At 36.9% G+C, this 21,683-nt stretch overlaps 1 protein-coding gene across 6 annotated transcripts in view; it reads right to left on the reverse strand.

The window, feature by feature from the left end:
- Positions 1-21,683, reverse strand: part of RELN (reelin) — a 558,501-nt gene that overhangs the window by 190,159 nt on the left and 346,659 nt on the right. For all 6 annotated transcript variants that reach the window (NM_001206458.2, XM_005205336.5, XM_059885396.1 and 3 more), the window contains 6 exons: positions 21,446-21,597; positions 11,919-12,031; positions 10,356-10,564; positions 9,460-9,588; positions 8,398-8,507; positions 5,412-5,478 (listed from right to left, as the gene is read on the reverse strand). In NM_001206458.2, the coding sequence (NP_001193387.1) occupies positions 5,412-5,478; positions 8,398-8,507; positions 9,460-9,588; positions 10,356-10,564; positions 11,919-12,031; positions 21,446-21,597 (780 nt within the window). The remainder of the gene's footprint in view (positions 1-5,411; positions 5,479-8,397; positions 8,508-9,459; positions 9,589-10,355; positions 10,565-11,918; positions 12,032-21,445; positions 21,598-21,683) is intronic.

The raw sequence follows: 21,683 nt of genomic DNA on the forward strand, positions 1-21,683 counted from the left end.
AAACATTGATACTTTGGCCACCTCATGCGAAGAGTTGACTCATTGGAAAAGACTCTGATGCTGGGAGGGATTGGGGGCAGGAGGAGAAGGGGACGACAGAGGATGAGATGGCTGGATGGCATTGCTGACTCGATGGACGTGAGTCTGGGTGAACTCCGGGAGTTGGTGATGGACAGGGAGGCCTGATGGGCTGCGATTCATGGGGTCACAAAGAGTCGGACACGACTGAGTGACTGAACTGAACTGAAAGGGAACTGAGCCAGCTAGAGCCCAACCTTCAGCTTTTCCCCTCCAGCAACTGGAAAGCAGACCCAAGCCCTGACAGAACTCCAACAGTTACGGAGCAGAGAGGAGTTCCATCTCACACCCCGCACAGGCTCTAGCTCTTCCAACATTAACCACACCCCCTATCAAGGTGATAGAGGCCAGCATATCCCGAGGAAAGATTGGCTGGCATACAAATCAAATTCAGTCTCATGCTAAAGATACTGACGCGCTCACATAAAAACACCCTTTCAGGGCCACAATAGATAACTATTTCACCTAAATTCATAAAGACAATGAAAGTTAAGTAAAATGAAACACAGAGTAACTACTCCTAATTGAAAGAGCAAGAGAAAACCCCTGAAAAATTAAACAATGAAACAGAGTCTAAAAGACACTGAGACAGAGTTGGTAATAAAAATGCCAAATAAATTAAGGAAGACTAGCAATATAAATGCAGATCATTTTAACATGTAATGAGAAACTATAGAGATGACCCAATCAAAAATAGATAATTCAGTTTCTGAGATAAAAAACCTTATAGAAGCAATGAATAATCAAGTAAATGATACAGAAGAATGTATAAATAGAATAATGGAAATTACCCAATCAGAACAGCAGACAGAAAAACAAATGAAAAAATGAAACCAACATATAAGATCTATGGAATAATACAAAACATTCCTACTGTATGATAGGGATTCCAGAAGGAGAAGAGGGAAAGAAGAGGATCAAAAATGTTTTTGGAGAAATTATGGCTGAAAACTGTCCAAACCCAAGAAGGAGACAGGAAGGAAAATTATCCAGGTGCAGGAAGCACTGCTGCTGCTGCTAAGTCACTTCAGTCGTGTCCGACTCTGTGCGACCCCATAGACAGCAGCCCACCAGGCTCCCCCAACCCTGGGATTCTCCAGGTAAGAACACTGGAGTGGGTTGCCATTTCCTTCTCCAATGCATGAAAGTGAAAAGTGAAAGTGAAGTCGCTCAGTCATGTCCAACTCTTCGCAACCCCATGGACTGCAGCCTACCAGGCTCCTCTGTCCATGGGATTTTCCAGGCAAGAGTACTGGAGTGGGGTGTCATCGCCTTCTCTGGCAGGAAGCACAGAGGGTCCTAAATAAGATGAACCCAAACAGAACCACACTAAGACATATAATTAAAAAAGGCAAAATTTAAATATAAAGAAAGAATTCTAAAGGCAGCAAGAGAAAAACAGAGTCATACATGAGGGAAAACCCATAAGGCTATTAACTGATTTCTCTGCAGAAACTTTTCATGTCAGAAGGGAGTGGTATGATATATGAAGTCTTGAAAGGGAAAAATCTGTCACCTAGAACATTCTACCTGGCAATATTATAATTTTGAACAGAAGAAAAGATAAAGAATTTCTCAGAGAAGCAAAAACTAAAATAATTCAACAATACTAAACGTATCCTAAAATAAATGTTGAAGGGTCTTCTCTAAATGGAAAAGAAGCAAGAATCAATAAGAAAGGAACTATATAGTGAGGACTGAAGATCACTTAAATAAGATAGGAAATAGATTAAAAAAACAACAAAAAATTATAAAAGCAACCATAACTACAATAAACAGTAAAGGGATAAGCATGAAAATGTAAAAAAAAAAAAATGGCATAAAAAACATAACACGTACGGGAGGGGAGTAAAAATGTAGATCTTTTACAATGTATTTGAACTTAAATGCCTATAAGTTTTATCAGTTTAAACAAGTAGATATAGCTATGGGTCAATATATATGAACCCATGCTGTGGTTTAGTCGCTAAGTCATGTCTGACTCTTGTGAACCCATGGGCTGTAGCCAGCCAAGCTCCTCTGTCCATAGGATTTTCCAGGCAAGAACACTGGAGTGGGTTGCCATTTCCTTCTCCAGGGGATCTTCCTGACCCAGGAATCAAACCCAGGTCTCCTGCACTGCAGGCATATTCTTTACTGACTGAACCACCAGGGAAACCCATGGTAATCACAAATGAAAAAATATACAAAAAATGCACAAAATTCAAAAAGAAAGAAACTGAAGTAAACTATAAAAGAAAATGATCAAACTACAAAGGGCAAAACAAAAAGAAAAAAGAACTACAAAAACAACTAGAAAACAAGAAATAAAATGGCAATAAGTACATAATTCTGGAGAGGATGTGGAAATAAGGGAATCTTGTACACTTTTGGTGGAAATGCTAATTGATACAGCTACTTGGAAAAGAGTATGGAAGTTCCTTAAAAAACTAAAAATAGAATTACCATATGATTCAGCAACTTCACTCCTGAGTATATATCTAGAAAAAAACAAAAACTCTAATTTGAAAAAATATGTGCACTCCAATGTTCTCAGCAGTACTTTTATAATAGCTAAGATATGGAAGCAACTCAAGTGCCCATTAACAGACGATTTACTTAAGAAGACATGATATATATGTATAATCACATCTGAGTAATGGAAACTTACTCAGCCATAAGGAAGAATAAAATATTGTCATTTGTGGCAACGTGGCTGGACCTAGAGAATATTATGCTTTTTGACGTAAGTCAGAAAGAGAAAATAAATACTGTATGATATCACTTGTACGTGGAATCTAAAAAATAATACAAATCAATATATATAGCAGAACAGAAATGGATTCACAGACATAGAAAATAAACTTGTGGTTACTGAAGGGGAGAGGGAAAAGAGGAGGGACAAACTAGGGGTGTCAGATTAATAGATATAAACTATATATACAACAGATAAGCAACAAAAATTTACTGTACAGCACAGAAAACTATACTCATTACTTTGTAATAACCTATAATGCAATATATTAGGTTGGTGCAATAGTAATTGTGGTTTTGCATTGTTGAACTCTGCTGATTGATATTGGAATACACTCTTAAATAAATGTGGTTATATATCATTTTAATGTGCATTTCTTGCTTTATTTTTTTTGCTAATGACTTATTACTTGCTTTGTATTTTTCGATTATTTTAGACTATGAAAATGATGTTAGACAAAAAGCAAATTTGAGTGATTTTCTTATTCGAGTTCAAACTGGGTCATAAAGCAGCAGAGACAACCTGTAACATCAACAACGCATTGGGCCCAGGAAGTGTTAACGAAAGTACAGTGCAGTGGTGGTTCAAGATGTTTTGCAAAGAAGACATGATGAAAAGAGTAGTGGCCAGCCGTCAGAAGTTAACGACCAACTGAGAGCATCACTGAAGCTGATCCTCTTACAACTACACAAGAAGTTGCCCAAGAACTCAATGTCAACTATTCTATGGTCATTCTACATTTGAGGCATATTGGAAAGGTGAAAGCTCAATAACTGGGTGACTTATAAGCTAAACTAAAAATCAAAATATTGTTGTTTTGAAGTGTTGTCTTCTCTTTTTCTACACAACAATGAACCATTTCTTGATAGGATCGTGATGTACAATGAAAAGTGGATTTCATACAACAATCAGTGACAACCAGTTCAGAGGCTGAATTGAGAAGAAGCTTCAAAATACTTCCCAAAGCCAAACTTGCTCCAAAAAAAGGTCATGGTCACTGTTTGGTGGTCTGCTGCCAGTCTGATCCACTACAGCTTTCTGAATCCCAGCAAAACCATTATATCTGAGAAGTATGCTCAGAAAACTGATGAGATGCACCAAACCCTGCAATGCCTGCAGCTGTCATTGGTCAACAGAAAGGGCCTAATTCTTTTCCAAGACAATGCCTGACTGCACATAGAACAACCAACACTTCAAAAGTTGAATGAACTGAACTGAACTGAAGAGTATTGAAAGCTAAATAAAGCATATTCTTTATGGAAAAAAAAATTTGAATGAATTGGGCTAGGAAGTTTTGCCTCATCTGGCATATTCACCTGACCTCTCGCCAACTGATTACTACTTCAAACATCTTGACAACTTTTTGCAGGGAAAATGCTTCCACAACCAGCAGGAGGCATAAAAAGCTCTCCAAGACTTTGTAGAATCCTGAAGCATAGATTTTTATGTTAAAGGAATAAACAAATTTATTTCTCAATGGCAAAAATGTGTTGACTGTAATTGTTTCTGTTTTGATTAATAAAGATGTGTTTGAGCCTAGTTATAATGATTTAAAATTCACTGTCTAAAATCGCAATTATGTTTGCACCAATCTAATCTGCAAAAGTAATGAATCATTATGCTATTCACCTGACACTAACACAGTATTGTAAAGCAAGTATACTTCAAGTAAAAAACAAAGCTAACCTGACACTCTGATCTCAGTGGTGACCAGTATTTTGCCTTATAAAGATAATTTACAAATGATCAGGTTCAAAACCCTTTTATGATTTTTCCATTAAGCAATTAATTAGTGACTTTTTAATTTGGAGGACAAGAAGAGACAGACTAGATGATCCATTGTTGAAAATGTATCTATATAACAAAGACTGTAGTTTCAGGGATTCTCAGGATATTTTATAATTAAATATTATAGAGGAATGATATAATAAATATGACTATCATTTTGCTATGAATATAACAGAATGGTCTGGTGGGGGGTAAGGTATTTACACTGTTTATGTGTAATTTCATACTTCATATTCAATATCATTATTATGTGAAATTCTTTCTATATCATTTGAAGACCTAAAAGATTCTCAAAAGTAAGGAAGATTTGAAATAGCACTTAAAGATGATGGATTTTCTTATCAATTCTGTTAATTTGGCCTGCTTCAGTTTCCTTTCACATCAGGTTTATGGATCATCGTTGATGTTTATAATTCATTTACAAAGCATGCCAGAAATTCAAATATAATTCATGAACACTAGAACAAATTTATGTAGAAATATCATATTGAAGAAACTAAAGACATACAAGGCAGCCATCAAGATATGAAGAATTCAAATTTGTTCACAAATTTACATGAAGTACGCTACATTTGTTCACAATTTAGCCCAATAGAAAAATTATTTATTAAGCAACTTCCACTTACAAATATATTCAATAATCTATTACGCTGGAATTCCATCTGGAGCATGCTACTTTTGGTCTTGAAAAACCTCAAAAGCCTAAAAAGGAAACTAATTAATTATAAAACAAATTAATATCACCTGTGGTTTCAGTATATAACGCACATATCAAAAAAGAGAAGTATAAATATTACTTAAAAATGCTTACTTGCAACCATGTCGAGTGCACTGTCCTCTGCCAGAACAGAATTTGAGACATGATGGACCAATATAAACTGCAGGGCAAAAGAGAGCATGTGAAAGATGGCAAAATCACAGGAAAGGCCAAGACCACCACCAGCATGTGAAACAATTTTGTGGAGCAATAGCCATGAAATCTCTTTCTTGCATGTATGTTGTGCATAGGACTCCAGTTGACATACAGAGTGCTGTGTGACAAGGTAAGTGTGTACTACAAATCTGCCAGAATGGTTTTAACTTAAATAATCCTTTCAAAATTTTAATCTGTCATAGCACAGAAAGTAGGAACATAGTAATTTGGGTTCTTAATGCAGTCTCTTCATCTAAAATGGTTTCAGGCAGAATATTAGTGCTTCTGTCTTGAACTTTCTCCCAAGTTGATATTCTTTGGGTGGAAATTAAGAATTTACAAAAGATCAATTTGATATATCACAAAGTGGACAGATTATAATTTAATTTAAAAATATCATTTCATTTTCATCTGAGGAAAATCTATATCACTGCAGATGACTATTACATGTACTTCTAAATATTAATCTATCCTTCCTCAAGTGCAGACTTAATATCTGTGGTTGAGCATAAAGTCTTCTCTATACTTATAGAGCTTTTTAAAAATGGTAGGTTTGACTGATAATGATATTACAAACCTAAATTCTAACCGTGGGAATGATGAGAAAAGGGGCCCTGATTGTTGAATGGTAGGTTTGAGATACTCAGACTCAAATACATTTAAAGATGTTAAGCTTTTGATAATGAGTACAATCAGTAACACACTAAATAGTGTAAAAGTGGAACAAAGCTAATGTGGAATCAGAGATCCAATGGTTATTGAGCTCTCCTGTATTCGATTTCAGGCATAAGCAAAGTTACTATTCATTATCATTTTCTTCTTTAAGAATTTTCTTATCATCTTTCCCTGCTAATTATGAAATCATTAGGACTCACAGTAGAATAAATTTAAAGGCTCTGTTTTTCGAAGAGTGTTGAAAAGATAAATCCATTTTCTTCACTATTTTCACTAATGTAATCAAGCTAAACAAATTAAAAAGTGGTGACAAACATACTTTGCTCTAGGATCTTTCATTTTACTAAGAATTTTCAATATTGATCTGTTTTTTTCTATTTGTTTTCTTTGATGTAATTCTGAAATTCCATAGTGAAATGGGAGAGATTTGGGGGGTATTCTTTGGCAAGTAGACACAAATTTCCCTTGAGAAGATATGTGTGTATTCCTCTTGCCTTTTGAAGAAGCCAGAAAGCAGGTTCTGCTTCTGCAAAAGCCTCACATATAAAATATCAGAATTTAAGAGATTCTGTGGCTAGTTCTACATTTGACAGACAGTGCTAAACATGCCTATTCCATGTATTTTTATCTTTTCTCATTCTACTCAAAGCATGATGTTGGGAATTCATGACCTGTAGCAAACACTTTCTGATTTAAACTCATACTGTACGTCTTAAGGAAATTTAAATATTCTTTTCATAGGCTTATATGTTCTTCATCTTGCACTTTACTTTTTTGATAATCTAAAGTAATCTAAGCTCATTCTAAGACCATTGAAAAGTATGACAGCAGGAAAATGTCATCCATAGCCCACAATCCAGAGGCATATACTCATTCCCTAGAGCTGGTAATTCAAGTTCTATAACTGGTAATTCAAGTTCTATGGAAAATAGTCTACCAGTGGAGAAATTTCATAAAAAATTCATCTTCAGACGTTTTTGCAAATACAGTGTGTTTGTCTCTTTATGTTTGTACCCATGTGGCTCATATGGTCTTTGAAATCTGAGTCTATTATTGGTCTTCTTTTAATATATATTGCTTAAAAAATTTACCAAGATGATTAGACTGCATTGCTGACTCAATGGACATAAATTTAAGCAAACTCCAGGAGACAGTGAAGGGCATGGAAACCTGGTGTGCTACAATTCATGAGGTCACAAAGAGTCAGACACAACTCTGACTAAACAACAACAAACAGCAAATTATTTTGCCTGAAGTCATTCCTGAGTTTCAAGAATTGAAACTTCTTGAATTGTGCATTAATTTTTAAATTATTCAGAAAAAAATGTTAAGAGATGGAAATTTAGCATTTTACAATAGTGAAAGGTTTTCCCACTTTATAAAGTTAACATAAGTCAGTGGCTATCCTAAACTAATTTAAGTATTGATATTTTGTCATTTCTTCCCTCCCTTTTACTTTCTTGCAGTATAACCCATTCAGTCAAGTTTATATACTCTTTAAAAACAGGAAATGTCTGAATCTGCCTGAAGTGAGAATTGTTAAATGAGCTGGCTATTAATAAAAAAAAACAGGAAATTTACAGTCATGGACTCCAACAGATTAAATATCTTCTCTCGTGAGTACTCAACATGAGTGATACTGGCTTTAATGTTATGCAACAATTTATCAACAATTCATTTAAAAATTAAAGGTAACAGGATATTTTATGTATTTCTAAAATTTCCCTTTATGCTATTTTCTGAAAAGGAGGTAAAACACAGGAGTTTCATTTTAGAGATGATGTTTCCTGATGTGTGGTGTCTGCATCTAAAAAAGAATCATTCCAGATGTCATGGTAGTTACTAAGAGCAGAATGAGTCATGTTAATACATGCAGTATGGTATTTATGTTAATTTTGTATATAACATTCAAAAGAAATGTTAGGCTATCCCCTGTCATCAACTGCGAATCTGAGTTTCAGAGCTTTATGCATTTTAAAAGAATGTATGTTGAAGCGTACTAGCATCTAATATTGCTGACTCCACTATCTTTATTTTTCTGATTGTGCATCTCTGGGCTTCTAACGGAATGCAAAGGAGAAAGGGAAGAAAGGGCCTTTAATGAATTGCAAGACCATGACTTAGAAATGTGATTAAGTATGTGCAGATGAACAAAAGCGCAGAAAGAGTCTACTTCAATGGCATGTGATTACGACAGGCAAAAACTAACCATTATCAATTGCCCACATATTTCCAAGGATTGGTCCCGTTTGTCTCCAGCGAATTCTGGTGTCCCGGGTTAGTGCTGCATTAGGAAGGGGAATTGTTATTCGGTTCCACCTGCAAGAAAGTTAGCACAAAACAGCTTCATATCCAGTTCACACCTTTTGAATCTATTTTACATGCTTTTGATGTTCTAGTCTCTCTATACTTGAGATGGCTGGTAATAAACTCTTTAAATTCACATGTGGAGTCTGTTTATAATTTTAAAACAAATATGTAACTTCTAGAAACATCCATAGCAAATTAAGAGTATCTTATAGCCATTGATTTTTTTCAGACTTTTTAAAAGGAAATTTTACATCAATACTCAGACCTTAGATATTATTCTACGATAATCTGTGATGAGCTAGGGTGCTGATTAGCACTGATTACTTCTTATTTTTTGCTATTCTCTAGTTATATGTGTATTTAAACACAGGCTAGAAAGGAAAATAATTTTTAACTTAATCTTGTATTCTTGGAAACATTTTTACTATTTATCTAGTGATTATTCTGTAAAGTGGCAAGTATTTTATATAGACATCTTTAATTCTCTAAACGGTCCTTACAGGGGTATATCATTGTCCTTAATTTACATGGAAAGAGGTGAAAAGTTTGAAAGAGTAAACATCATTATACAAGTAGATGGCAGAACCACGATTTGAGCCCAGGTTCAATTCCAAAGCTTAACTTTCTTCCACTTGTCTATCCTGCATCTTTTCATTAGTAACTATTTTGGCAGTTAAGTCTTTTTGTCTATGACCAGATGTCACTATATAGAGTTTAAATTTATGCAATCCAAAATATAAAAGCTTAATACCTAAAGAATGAATGACTCTCTACAAATTGTGATCATGCATCAGATTTACAAAAATTACTTTTTTAAAAAATGAGATCACTCCTAAATCAGATGAGAAGGAGAAGGCAGCTTCCTTACCTAGTATACCAAAAACACTAATCTCAGGCTTACTTACTGATTTTGAGTCTGTAACGTGGATTCAAATCTCTTGCTATGTTAGAGTTCACTCACCCACTGTAGTTTTCAGAGGAGTAGATCGTGCTGTGAGGGAGGTGGGGTCCGGCACAGATCTCAGGCAAACATTCAGTGTGGAGTAGCGACCAGGAACGCCCATGGTTGGTAGAAAACTCTAAGCTGATACTGATCACACCAGAATAAGCATAACAAAACGGGGCAAAGATAACAGATGAAAGTAAATGACTCATCTCTGGAGAAGTATATTAAACATCTGTAGAACTAGTGTAAAAAAATTTAAGATGCTGTTTCCAAAGTGATTGTTTTCCCCTCCACTGAAGTCTGGCCAGCCTTCAAAGTGCAAGCAGTTAAATTACTGCTAATAGAAATGAACGATGTTTTAAAGACAGCAAATGGTAACTTGAGATTGTGCTTCTGAATTTGATAGATGGCAAGGCAATTACCATGTCTCACACTGCTACTTCATTCTGTGAACGTGAGACTGACAAAATCCGTAGGAAGGAGAAGAGCAACACTTCAGCAAGTAAAACTGAGAATTCATAGCTCTTGAAGTGCTAGTTGATTTCTGTGTCTATTATTAGGGGGCCACTAAACTACATGGGGTCAAACATTTTTTCAGTTATTTGTTTTTTCTTCTCTCTCTGCAATCTGTTGGAATGGGTGGCTACCAGAGCTAATCCAAACACTTTGACACCTAAGATCAACTTCTTAGAATAAAGTCATTTCTACTTAAAATCTATCTAATCATACTCTCTGTATTATTTAAAGAAATTTTCTTTTTCCCTTGGGGGGAAATTTGTATTTTATTAATAGATACTTTATTAAAAATTAAAAATTAAGTTGACAACTTACTAAGAAGTTGCTCTGATTGAATAGCCAAGTTCATGTGTTCATTGTTAATTTGTCCACACACACAGAATGTAGCTTCCTACCTGTTCCCAGGCTGCTGTGTTCCACATCCCAGATTAATAGAAAACTGTATCATGTGAGACATTGTAGAAGGGAGAACAGGTAAGACGTGGAAAAAATCTACAGCCCAGACATTCCTATTATATCCTTGATGGTTCTTTTGCCTGAGACAAAATTTGGTAGCAGGAGTCTGAAGATCAGGATTGATGACTACAGAAACCAAAGATGGAACCTTCAAAACAAAGGAAACCAAAATCACTCATAATCTTCCTTATGGGAATCAGTGTGAATTCTCCAAGATTCAACTTACAATTACTATGCATACAACTGCCATTTATTAAGCACCAAGCAATATTCTGCTTATTCCATTTGTTATTTCACATCAAAGATGCTGTCCTTAGGGGACACTCATTTTAATCACTCAGAATTCCTCCTTTGCCGACACCTGAAACTCAGTGTGTGACTGGTCAGACTCTTTCTACCTGAAGATAAATTGCCTTAAGGTCTTTAAAGTTATCAAAGCTAATGTATCCATTTTATCTACCTTTGCACTAGACAAAGGCAACTTGACATTAATCAATCTTCTAAAGTGTATTCAAGTAATATAAATTCTTTGCCAAATCAGGTATTCCAAAAATAGGACTCTAAGCAGAAACACCCATAGCCAATGAGTTAATCCATGATAATTTACATAATTGATTTGGTCTGAGGCATGCAGCTGACCAGTGCAAGTATAACCCTACCTAGTTATAGCTGAAAAAAACTGTACATTAATAAAATTCCAAACAGTATGACTTGGGTGACCCTAGCATGTGGGGTATGTTGGATACTTTCTTTGGTTGTTACCTATCTAGCCTTGATGTTTATCTTCTGTCTTCCTGACTTAAACTATGAGATGCTAGATGCTGGCTTTGTTCAAGCTTTTTAAAGTACTGGCTCTCTGGCTCAAATTAGCAAAGAGAAAAAAGCAAAGGTAGTAACAATCTATACTTCTACTGGGTCTTCCCAGGTGGCACTAGTGGTAAAGAACCTGCTGCCAATGCATATGAGACGTGGGTTTGATCTCTGGGTCAGGAAGATCCCCTGGAGAAGGGCATGGCTACCTACTCCAGTATTCTTGCCTGGAGAATCCCCATGGACAGAGGAGCCTGGCAGGCTGCAGTTCATAGGGTCACATGGAGTCAGACACGACTGAAGTGATTTAGCAAATACTTCTACCATGTCTTTTGCCTAGGAAACTGCAAATGCTGGATTAACGCTCACTATGCCAGATAGCAAGTCTGTAAGGCTTCACAGGTAGAGTCACTGTTAAGAGTTTTCTTAGGGACAAGAATAATTGTTAGCTCATTGGGCTCCACCTTATTGTCTCTGATGGGCTATAATTCAATCTTCCTGATAAAATTTCATCTTTTTCTTTATATCAGGAAAAAAGTGAATGCTAAAATAACGTCCATGTCACTTTTAAAGAAATGTGGCAACTTCCTGGACTACCAGAAGAGAGATTTATCCTCTGCATTTAGCAGAGTCTTCACGGTTTTCACTTGAACTGGGGTGGGGCCATCCGACACACAGATTGGGATGTGTACCTTGTATGAGGAATAGGAAAGAGTATCCAGTGTAATGTGTTCTTTTCTTCCTTCAGTTTTCGCATACAGGGCAACATCATTTTCATGAGAGTCTCCAGGATCACAAATCCCTCCTGCACACAGAATTTTAAGTGTTAGTACCAATTTGCACCCATGAACATATCAAATATAGTGTTAAATATTAGAACAAAAACAAAATTTTAAAACCCAGATGTCACTTAAGAATGACCCTAAACAAAGTAACCGGATCCAAAGAAATAATTTACGAAGATAGTTCAGATAGGCCATGCTAAAGATCAAAGACTTCACATTTTTGAAGGCCAAAGTAACTACTTACCAAACTATTACACAAATAATAGTTTGCAACAAACTGTGACTACAGGTCCCTATTTTAACTGTTACTAAATAAATGTGCTCTGCTTTTTAATAAACCATTACTTTTTTTAAATTTTATTTTATTTTTAAACTTTACAATATTGTATTAGTTTTGCCCAACATCGAAATGAATCCGCCACAGGTATTCCTGTGCTCCCCAAACCATTACTTTTTTATATTTGAGGTCTTTGTGGTCAAAGTTCAGAAACTATTGATTATGATTTTTAAAAAGTGTGGTGAGTCACTGAATCAAGGATTACTGAAGTAGTGTTACTTAAATGGTTATATGTAGTACCTTTAATATTTTAGTACATATTAGCTATTTGTATTTTAGATGCAACTCATTTTACATTTTTACTTTTGGTACCTCATTTGATTGTTTGAAGATATATAGAGTAGTTTATTCCCTATCGCACTACTTTACAGTCATATGAAATGATATAAAGTTAGACTCTGAGAGGTGATTAAGATTATTCTGATGATGCAACTGGATTAATCATGCAAGTACCAGAAACTGAAGATCATTTAACTAGTTGGTGGAAGAACCAGGAGTTGATATTAAGTTTTAAACTTTGACCCTCTATTTCTTTCACTATTGCATTGGGCCAATAACCTTTATTCTTGCGGCTTCTATCAACTGTCTGTTTAACCTGGATTTTATTTATTTATTTAATGATATTTTCTGTGGTGGGTTGAATGGTGGTTTTAAAAAAGATATGTCTATGTCCTAGCATCCTAGAACCTGTGAAAATGCCTTTATTTGGAAACTGTGTCATTGCAGAGGTAATTCACATAAAGATCTTGTTGCTGCTACCGCTAAGTCACGTCAGTCGTGTTCGACTCTGTGCAACCCCACAGACGGCAGCCCACCAGGCTCCCCGTCCCTGGGATTCTTCAGGCAAGAACACTGGAGAGGGTTGCCATTTCCTTCTCCAATGCATGAAAGTGAAAAGTGAAAGTGAAGTCGCCAAGTCCTGTCCAACTCTTAGCGACCCCATGGACTGCAGCCTACCGGGCTCCTCCGCCCATGGGATTTTCCAGGCAAGAGTACTGGAGTGGGGTGCCACTGAGATGAGATCATTCTGGATTATCTAGATGGCTCGGAAATTCAATGACTAATGTCCTTGTAAGATACAGAAGAGGAAAAGACACAAACACAGTGGAGAAGACCTTGCAGAGAGGGAGATGGGGTTTGGGTAAAATATTTTCCTTTACCCTCTTGTGTTAATCTCTTGACAGTTGTGATACCTACCCTCTGGCCTATTTCAATCTTATACAATTGTGATCAAACTTCTTTTGTCCTTTGTCTATGAGCAGTAGAGATCTTTTCATACTTAATTTGAATTTGTAATGTTTTTCTTCTTACAGATACAGAATTCTTTTTTCTGCTCCCTTCTTAGCCTTTCTTTTTTGTTCCATTTTGTCCAAAGAGATGCTCATGCTAGTTAGTTTCTAGAAATGTATCTTTTTCTGGCTGTTTTACACAGTGACTGAGGGCTCTTGCAAAACCATTAAGCAAGAAACTTGCCTTTTACTATAAGGCGTGCAGTTTTTAGTCCATGGAGGATCAAGAACTCAGAAACCACCTACTTTCCCTGGATTCTTGCCTGGAGAATCCCATGGACAGGGGAGCCTGGCAGGCTACAGTCCATGGGGCCGCAAGAGTCAGACTTAGCGACTAAACCATCACCACCTAACCTGGATTTTAAAGGATTACTTGTCTAGCTAGAAACTTCTCCCCACCCACCATTATCCTTCATAACAACACCAAACATAATAGCAGGAGTGGCGACACAGATTTCCTGGCAAACGTTCTAGCCCTAAGGTCCAAAATTTATAATATTAATTTCTAATTTTATTATTATTACCTTTCGAGAAAAATCTCTTCCAGTTCTTAAATCAAACACTATTAATCTTAATTTTTATCTACAGGAAATTTTTGTCCCTAATACTCTGCTGCTGCTGCTGCTAAGTTGCTTCAGTCGTGTCCAACTCTGTGCGACCCATAGACGGCACCCCACCGGGCTCCCCCATCCCTGGGATTCTCCAGGCAAGAACACTGGAGTAGGTTGTCATTTCCTTCTCCAATGCATGAAAGTGAAAATTGAAAGTGAAGTCACTCAGTCATGTCTGACTCTTCACGACCCCATTGACTGCAGTCCACCAGGCTCCTCTGTCCTGGGAGTTTCCAGGCAAGAGTACTGGAGTGGGTTGCCATTGCCTTCTCTGCCCTAATAGTCTACAGTGACACAAAAAGCAAACTCAAAAACTCCAGAATAAGATTACCCTTTAAGAGTTAATCTAGTAAAGTCAATAAATAATGGATGAGACTCACCATCTGTATAAATAAATAAAGTGTCATTTATGGCAAATGTCTGATTTAAACTCAACCTGGATAACTGGGATCTGATCTTGGGTAGAAATTACTGAAATGTGATGTTAAATAAGAAAGTTAGAACCTGACCAGTATAAGAAAGAACACGATAACAGAAGTACCTTGGGTGCTGGTATTTGTTAAAACTGGCACATTACATCTGTCAGACATATGTAACGTAAGTGTAAGCAAGTGTGGGGCTTCCCTGGTGGCTCAGACGGCAAAAAATCTGCCTGCAATGTGGGAGCCCTGGGTTCAAGCCCTGGGAAGATCCCCTGGAGAAGGAAATGACAACCCATTCCAGTATTCTTGCCTGGAAAATCCCAAGGACCAGTATAAGAAAGCACATGATAACACAAGAAACTTGGGTATTGGTATTTGTTAAATTTGGCATGTTACATCTGTTAGACATATGTAACTTCCCATACAACAAATATTTACTGAGCTAAGTAATCTGAACTGAGAATAGGGAAGCCAGATATAGTGATAATGTAGACCTCATTCTAAAAGATGTTTATTGTTCAAGGGCAACAACCTGTAAAGAGAAGATCATGATTCTGACATCTGATATTACATTTTTGCATATCACTGCACAGTTCAAGGTTATAGTAAACACAGTTAACCAAGCCATTCTACAGGGTAGTCTTGGGAGGTAGGGGGAAAGAGCTACATGAAAACTAAATTATCTTTTTAAAAACTGGTTATTGAGCCAATATAAAAGACTTACCAAAAAGAACAAAAAAGGTGAAAGGTCACAGGCATTATGGGTTTAAAGCACCACATCTAGAGACACAGGAACTGAACCATCAGTTCTCTCTAATTTCATTAATTTGTTCCCTGTAAACCCTCTCTGCTCTCTCAAGAACAGTTCGTGAACTGCATCTGCCTTTCAGAGAGAATAGAAACCCACGTGGGAGTTTCATCCAGCCCAGAATGACAGAAGAAGAAAGTCCAAAAGGAGCCAAGACTTTAAAACGATGACAGACTTTATCTGAAAGATCCCTCTGGGGGCAATTTATCAGTTCTGTGAAGTTTCAGTGACAGCAGCTCCTTCAGAAAGATACAGATTCTTCTTCAGCTTCATTCACTTTGATGTATTGTGGAAAGGTATGACTCAAGAGGCGTTTTGTACAGCAATTAAAGTACAGAAGATTTCAATAGAAACTAGATGGACAGTTAAGTTTTAAAATATTTTAAATCCTGTTTTAGGTATTAACAGCTTTTTAAGACATTTTTTTTACATTAAGAAAGTGGTTTTGTTATTTACTGTGTGCAGGATATTGGACCTAAAGGTTCAATTGAGCCCTGACCTCAAAAAGTCTGTAATTTGGCAAGTAACTAATAACATACGTGAAAGAATGATAATTAGCAATCAAATGTGTTGTGTTGCCATAACTGCAGCCAAAATTCAGAGAAAAGAAATACAAGTGTAGAAGAAGAGAGTGGGATATACAGGAGATGCTTAGTATATATTTATTGAAGAAATAATAAAGAAAATTTAAAAACCCCAAACGAATGATGTATATTAGATTACTTTTGTCATGATCACTGCATTCTGGCTCTAAGAACAGTGCTGGATACTAGTCCTCAATGAATTTGAGAATGTGTGAATAAAGGAAACAGACCGTGAATGTGTGAATAAAGGAAACAGACCGTGAACCAAACTTAAAAAGTTCAGCAAATTTTCCAGAAATAATAGTCATAGCAGATTGATATGAGCCAAAGGATGAAATCAGGAAGGACACGTAGGCAGTGTCTGAGAAGAAGGGAATGTGATCTGTTCTAGATTAACAATTGGCTACTGATTTTCCTAAGGCACAGTACTTAGTGAGGGGTTACTTATAAACTATCTATCATAACTTAAATCGTTTCCCATATTCTTTTCTAGTGGTTCAGATGGTAAACGATCCACCTGCAATGCGGATGACCTGGGGGAAGATCCCCTGGGAAAGGGAATGGCAACACATTGCAGCATTCTTGTTGGGAAAATCCCATGGGCAGAGGAGCCTGGTGAGCTACAGTCCATGGGGTTGCAAAGAGCCAGACACGACTGAGTGACTAACACTTTCACTTTCACCCAAGTCTTTAAGTCATTTCCTGCAGTATCCAGTCTTATTCTACCTATCCTGCTGTCATCCTGTCCTAGCCTATCCCAGCCTATCCTAACCTAAACACACCTTTGCTGGATTCTACCTTCTCCTCAAGATCAGACCCCATTCCATGTGTTTACTGATTAACTTCTTGAAAGAGCAGTTCTCTGTCAGTGAGCCATCTCTATTTCTCTTAACTCTATATACTTTGGCTTCCCAGGTACATTACCATGAGGAATCACAGATGGGCTCTCCGCCTGTCCTGGTTGCCTTTTGTCTCTGTGGCATTCCTCCACTGCTGATCACCTCCTAGTCATCCCACCCCTGAACCACTCCCTCCCCTTCCTCCTGTAGCACAGAATCATGACTTCCTCCTGCATTTCCTTATGCTTTTTCTCAGTGTACTTTGTCTCTCCTTGTCCTTCTACCTACACCTAGATGAGGGTTCTCCCTACAGAGTTTTCATGTCCTACTCTGTCTCCTGCTTGGGAGAGCACAGTGACTTTAGTGGCTCAAGTTATCACCTGCATCCTGACAACTTTCAAATCTGATTTAGACCCTGACTAGAATTTCTGTGCTTATATCGCCTTCCAGATCCCCCAACCTCAACATATCTAATAATATAAAACCCTCTACTACACATTTTCTCTTTATCATAATTATTATTATTTTTGAAAATAACAATTTTGGGAAATGGCATCATTCTTCCAATCATCTTATAGAGAAATCTGAGTTCGCTCCAAGACTGCTCTCACCATCCCCAGTCAGCTGAGCATGAACTTCAGTTGGCTCTTCTCCAGTTATTCTATCTCTGTCCCTCCTTCACATTATTGCCACCATCACTGTAATTTCTTTGTTGCTTGGATCAGTGCAATAGCCTCCATAATTTAGGGCTGCCAACTAAAATACTTTGCAGGACCAACCCCTATACAAAAAGTTACTTGTTGTTTATCTGAAATTCAAATTTAAATAAGTCTCTCAGTCTCAGTTTCAGTTCAGTCACTCAGTCATGTCCGATTCTTTGTGACCCCATGAACCTCAGCACGCCAGGCCTCCCTGTCCATCACCAACACCCTCCACCCAAACCCATGTCCATTGTGTTGGTGATGCCATCCAACCATGTTATCCTCTGTCATCCCCTTCTCCTCCTGCCCTCAATCTTTCCCAGCATCAGGGTCTTTTCCAATGAGTCAGTTCTTCGCATCAGGTGGCCAAAGTACTGGAGTTTCAGCTTTAGCATCAGTCCTTCCAATGAATACCCAGGACTGATCTTTAGGATGGACTGGTTGGATCTCCTTGCAGTCCAAGGGACTCTCAAGAGTCTTCTCCAACACCACACTTAAAAAGCATCCATTCTTTGGTGCTCAGCTTTCTTTATAGTCCAACTCTCACACTTGTACATGACCACTGGAAAAACCATAGCTTTGACTAGATGGACTTTTTTGGACAAAGTAATGTCTCTGCTTTTGAATATGCTATTTAGGTTGGTCATAACTTTCCTTCAAAGGAGTAGGCGTCTTTTAATTTCATGGCTGCAATCACCATCTGCAGTGATTTTGGCGCCCCCAAAAATAAAGTCTGACACTGTTTCCCCATCTATTTCCCATGAAGTGATGGGAACAGATGGCCATGATCTTAGTTTTCTGAATGTTGAGCTTTAAGCCAACTTTTTCACTCTCCTCTTTCACTTTCATCAAGAGGCTCTTTAGTTTTCTTCACTTTCTGCCATAAGGGTGGTGTCATTTGCATATCTGAGGTTATTGATATTTCTCCCAGCAATCTTGATTCCAGCTTGTGTTTCTTCCAGCCCAGCATTTCTCATGATGTACTCTGCATAGAAGTTAAATAAGCAGGGTGACAGTATACAGCCTTGACGTACTCCTTTCTCTATTTGGACCCAGTCTGTTGTTCCATGTCCAGTTCTAACTGTTGCTTCCTGACCTGCATACAGGTTTCTCAAGAGGCAGGTCAGGTGGTCTGGTATTCCCATCTCTTTCAGAATTTTCTACAGTTTATTGCGATCCACACAGTCAAAGGCTTTGGCATAGTCAATAAGGCAGAAATAGATGTTTTTCTGGAACTCTCTTGCTTTTTCCATGATCCAGTGGATGTTGGCAGTTTGATCTCTGGTTCCCCTGCCTTTTCTAAAACCCACTTGAACATTTGGAAGTTCATGGTTCACGTATTGCTGAAGCCTGGCTTGGAGAATTTTAAGCATCACTTTACTAGCGTGTGAGATGAGTGCAATTGTGCAGTAGTTTGAGCATTCTTTGGCATTGCCTTTTTTTGGGATTGGAATGAAAACTGACCTTTTCCTATCCTATGGCCACTGCTGAGTTTTCCAGATTTGCTGGCACACTGAGTGCAGTGCTTCACAGCATCATCTTTCAGGATTTGAAATAGCTCAACTGAATTCCATCACCTCCACTAGCTTTGTTCGTAGTGACCCCGCAATAAATCTGGCAACCCTATCCTACTTGGTATTCTATCTTCTAATTTCTGATTGTTTCAGTCTTTCCTTCACACTATGCCAGAATTACATTTCTAAAACAAAGATGAGAATATTTTATAGAACTGACAGAAATTATCTGACAGCTCCATGTTGCCTAGAGTAAGAGAATCTAAATTCTTCAGTATGATATTGAAGTCAGTTGCTTCTCTGGCTTCAGTTCAGGATTCTAGTTCCAGTTTATGTCTTTCCTTTCAACTATACTGGGAAAATCACCCATCTCTAAACACGTCATGTACCTTTATATTTGTGCTTTTGGTCAAAATGCTGGCTTAGCTTAAACCTTCAAGGCCCAGTTCAAATACCATCTATTTCACAAAGCTTTACCCTAATCCCATCTCCATGGCAATATCCAGATCTTCCTTTGCACTTCTGTAACATTTTTATTCCTTTACAGCCCAACTGCAATCTCTTTCATAGTTAGATATTACTTGTGGGCAAGAACTCAAAGTAATTTTTATATACAAAAAAATAAAAATACATTGAGTCTTAATTATTTATTAGACACCATTTTAGGTCTTTGGAACTCACTGATCAGCAGCTCTGTGATTTAGGTGGCATTATTTTCTCTAGCTGTAGTCTCCATGTATGCCAGCTCAGTGTTCTACATTCAATAGGAATTCATTAAATTTTTTAATTGAATGGAGAGCTTTTATTTGGGATAATGTACTTTGGGCCCATTCAAGTGAATGTTTTCCTCAGAGTCAATGTAATTTTAATCGATTCATTAATAATCTGCTTTGTCCTAGAAATAATTAAAGATAACTTGATCTGTTATAAGATCAAGATGACAATCTCTTATACCAAAGGCAGTGCAATGGGTTGATTTACCATAATTTACTATGAAAAATGAAGAATTCAAAAATATTATGTAAAAAATGAAAATATGAAAAAGCAAAAATATTTAAATTAGACTGGCATATTAAATGTTTATTATAATTTGCTGGATGGGGAGTGGTTCTTAAGGTTTCCCAGGAATCAGTCTTAATAAACTGAAAGCCTGTTTGAATTCTATTTAAAGGAAATTAATTTATTAAATTCTTAAAATTTCTTTCTAAAAAAGAAAAAATTAAAATTTATTCTCTTTAAAATTTTAAAAAGATTAAGAAACTGAAGTCTGGGTCTTTATATAACTCATTTCAGAGTCAAGGTGAGGATATCTTTATGGCAGGAAGATTACATTATTATGGTTTATATCCACAACATCCTTGTAATCAAATGTATCATTATTGAAGGTGAGGTAGCATCACACAGGCAATGTATTTGACAACATGATACAACTGGAAGTTTGCTTTGCCACTCTAAGCTGTAGGAAGTGAGGAATGTGAGAGAAATAATGGCCAGTGCAGAAGCCTAGACTTGGGAGGCTTGTTTGTCCTGATGAATTGACATCTTTGCTAGTAAGGTCAAAGGTAGACAATGTTTATTTCCTGCTTCACTTCCAGGTGTGGCCTGTGCTTTTCCAGTCATTTAACAAAGAAGGCATGTGACACCTACTCACATTTTTGGAATGACATCCAGTAAAGAGCATGTCGCTGTGGCTCTTGCTGACAAAAATGATAAATTTGAGAGGACACACAGTTCAACCCCTAATTCCTCCTTCGGTATTTTTCTAAATTTTTAACTATTTATTTGCTCTGCAATCATCTGAAGAAAAATAACACTTTAAATGTACTTTTTTTTCTGTGCTTACCACCATATTATAAAGTAGAGAATATTATTAAAGTATTAAAAAGTATTATTAATTGTTTCTTTCTTAGCTTCCCACAACAAAACAGCTATGCAATGATGAGATATCCATTTAAAACAAATGATTCACTTGGTTGACTATATTTTGGAGAGGCTAGCGGCTTTGGACAAAGGAGTTACTTTGTTCTTAGCTTCTCTCTCATTGTCTTTTCAGCTATGACCACTGCAGTAGATGTGGAAAGAAGGTTTTAAGGCATTTTGTCTTTAGGTATAGTCATGTAAGAACAAGACTAGCTTCTGTTCAGGATGGTTCTAGCAGGGCTGGTGTGAGGCAGATGTGAGCACCAATTTTGCCCAACCAGTAGTAGTCACAGTTCATGAATTTTTATTTTATAATGTAGAAAACAAACAGCCTTACTTCCTCAGGAATAGATGACGATCTAGAATTTGCCCTATTTTGAACAATAAAATTTGTTCAAAAGGTACCTACCCATAACAAAGTAAAACCTCAGGTTCCCGTAACCAGTAGTGTCCAAGTAAGGGGTACATATTTTCCTCTCTCCATCTTTGAGGAAGACCATTGATAAACCTGATTCTATTGTTCCACATTCTGTACCAATGACAGCTCCCATGATATCCCACCTTTAAAAAAATGACAAACACTAACAGTTAGAATATTAAGTCAAAGCTTTATAGAGTATAACATTTTATTTTTAATGAGGAATATT

The sequence above is a fragment of the Bos taurus genome, chromosome 4, assembly GCF_002263795.3.
Source record: "Bos taurus isolate L1 Dominette 01449 registration number 42190680 breed Hereford chromosome 4, ARS-UCD2.0, whole genome shotgun sequence".
NCBI classification, from domain to species: domain Eukaryota; kingdom Metazoa; phylum Chordata; class Mammalia; order Artiodactyla; family Bovidae; genus Bos; species Bos taurus.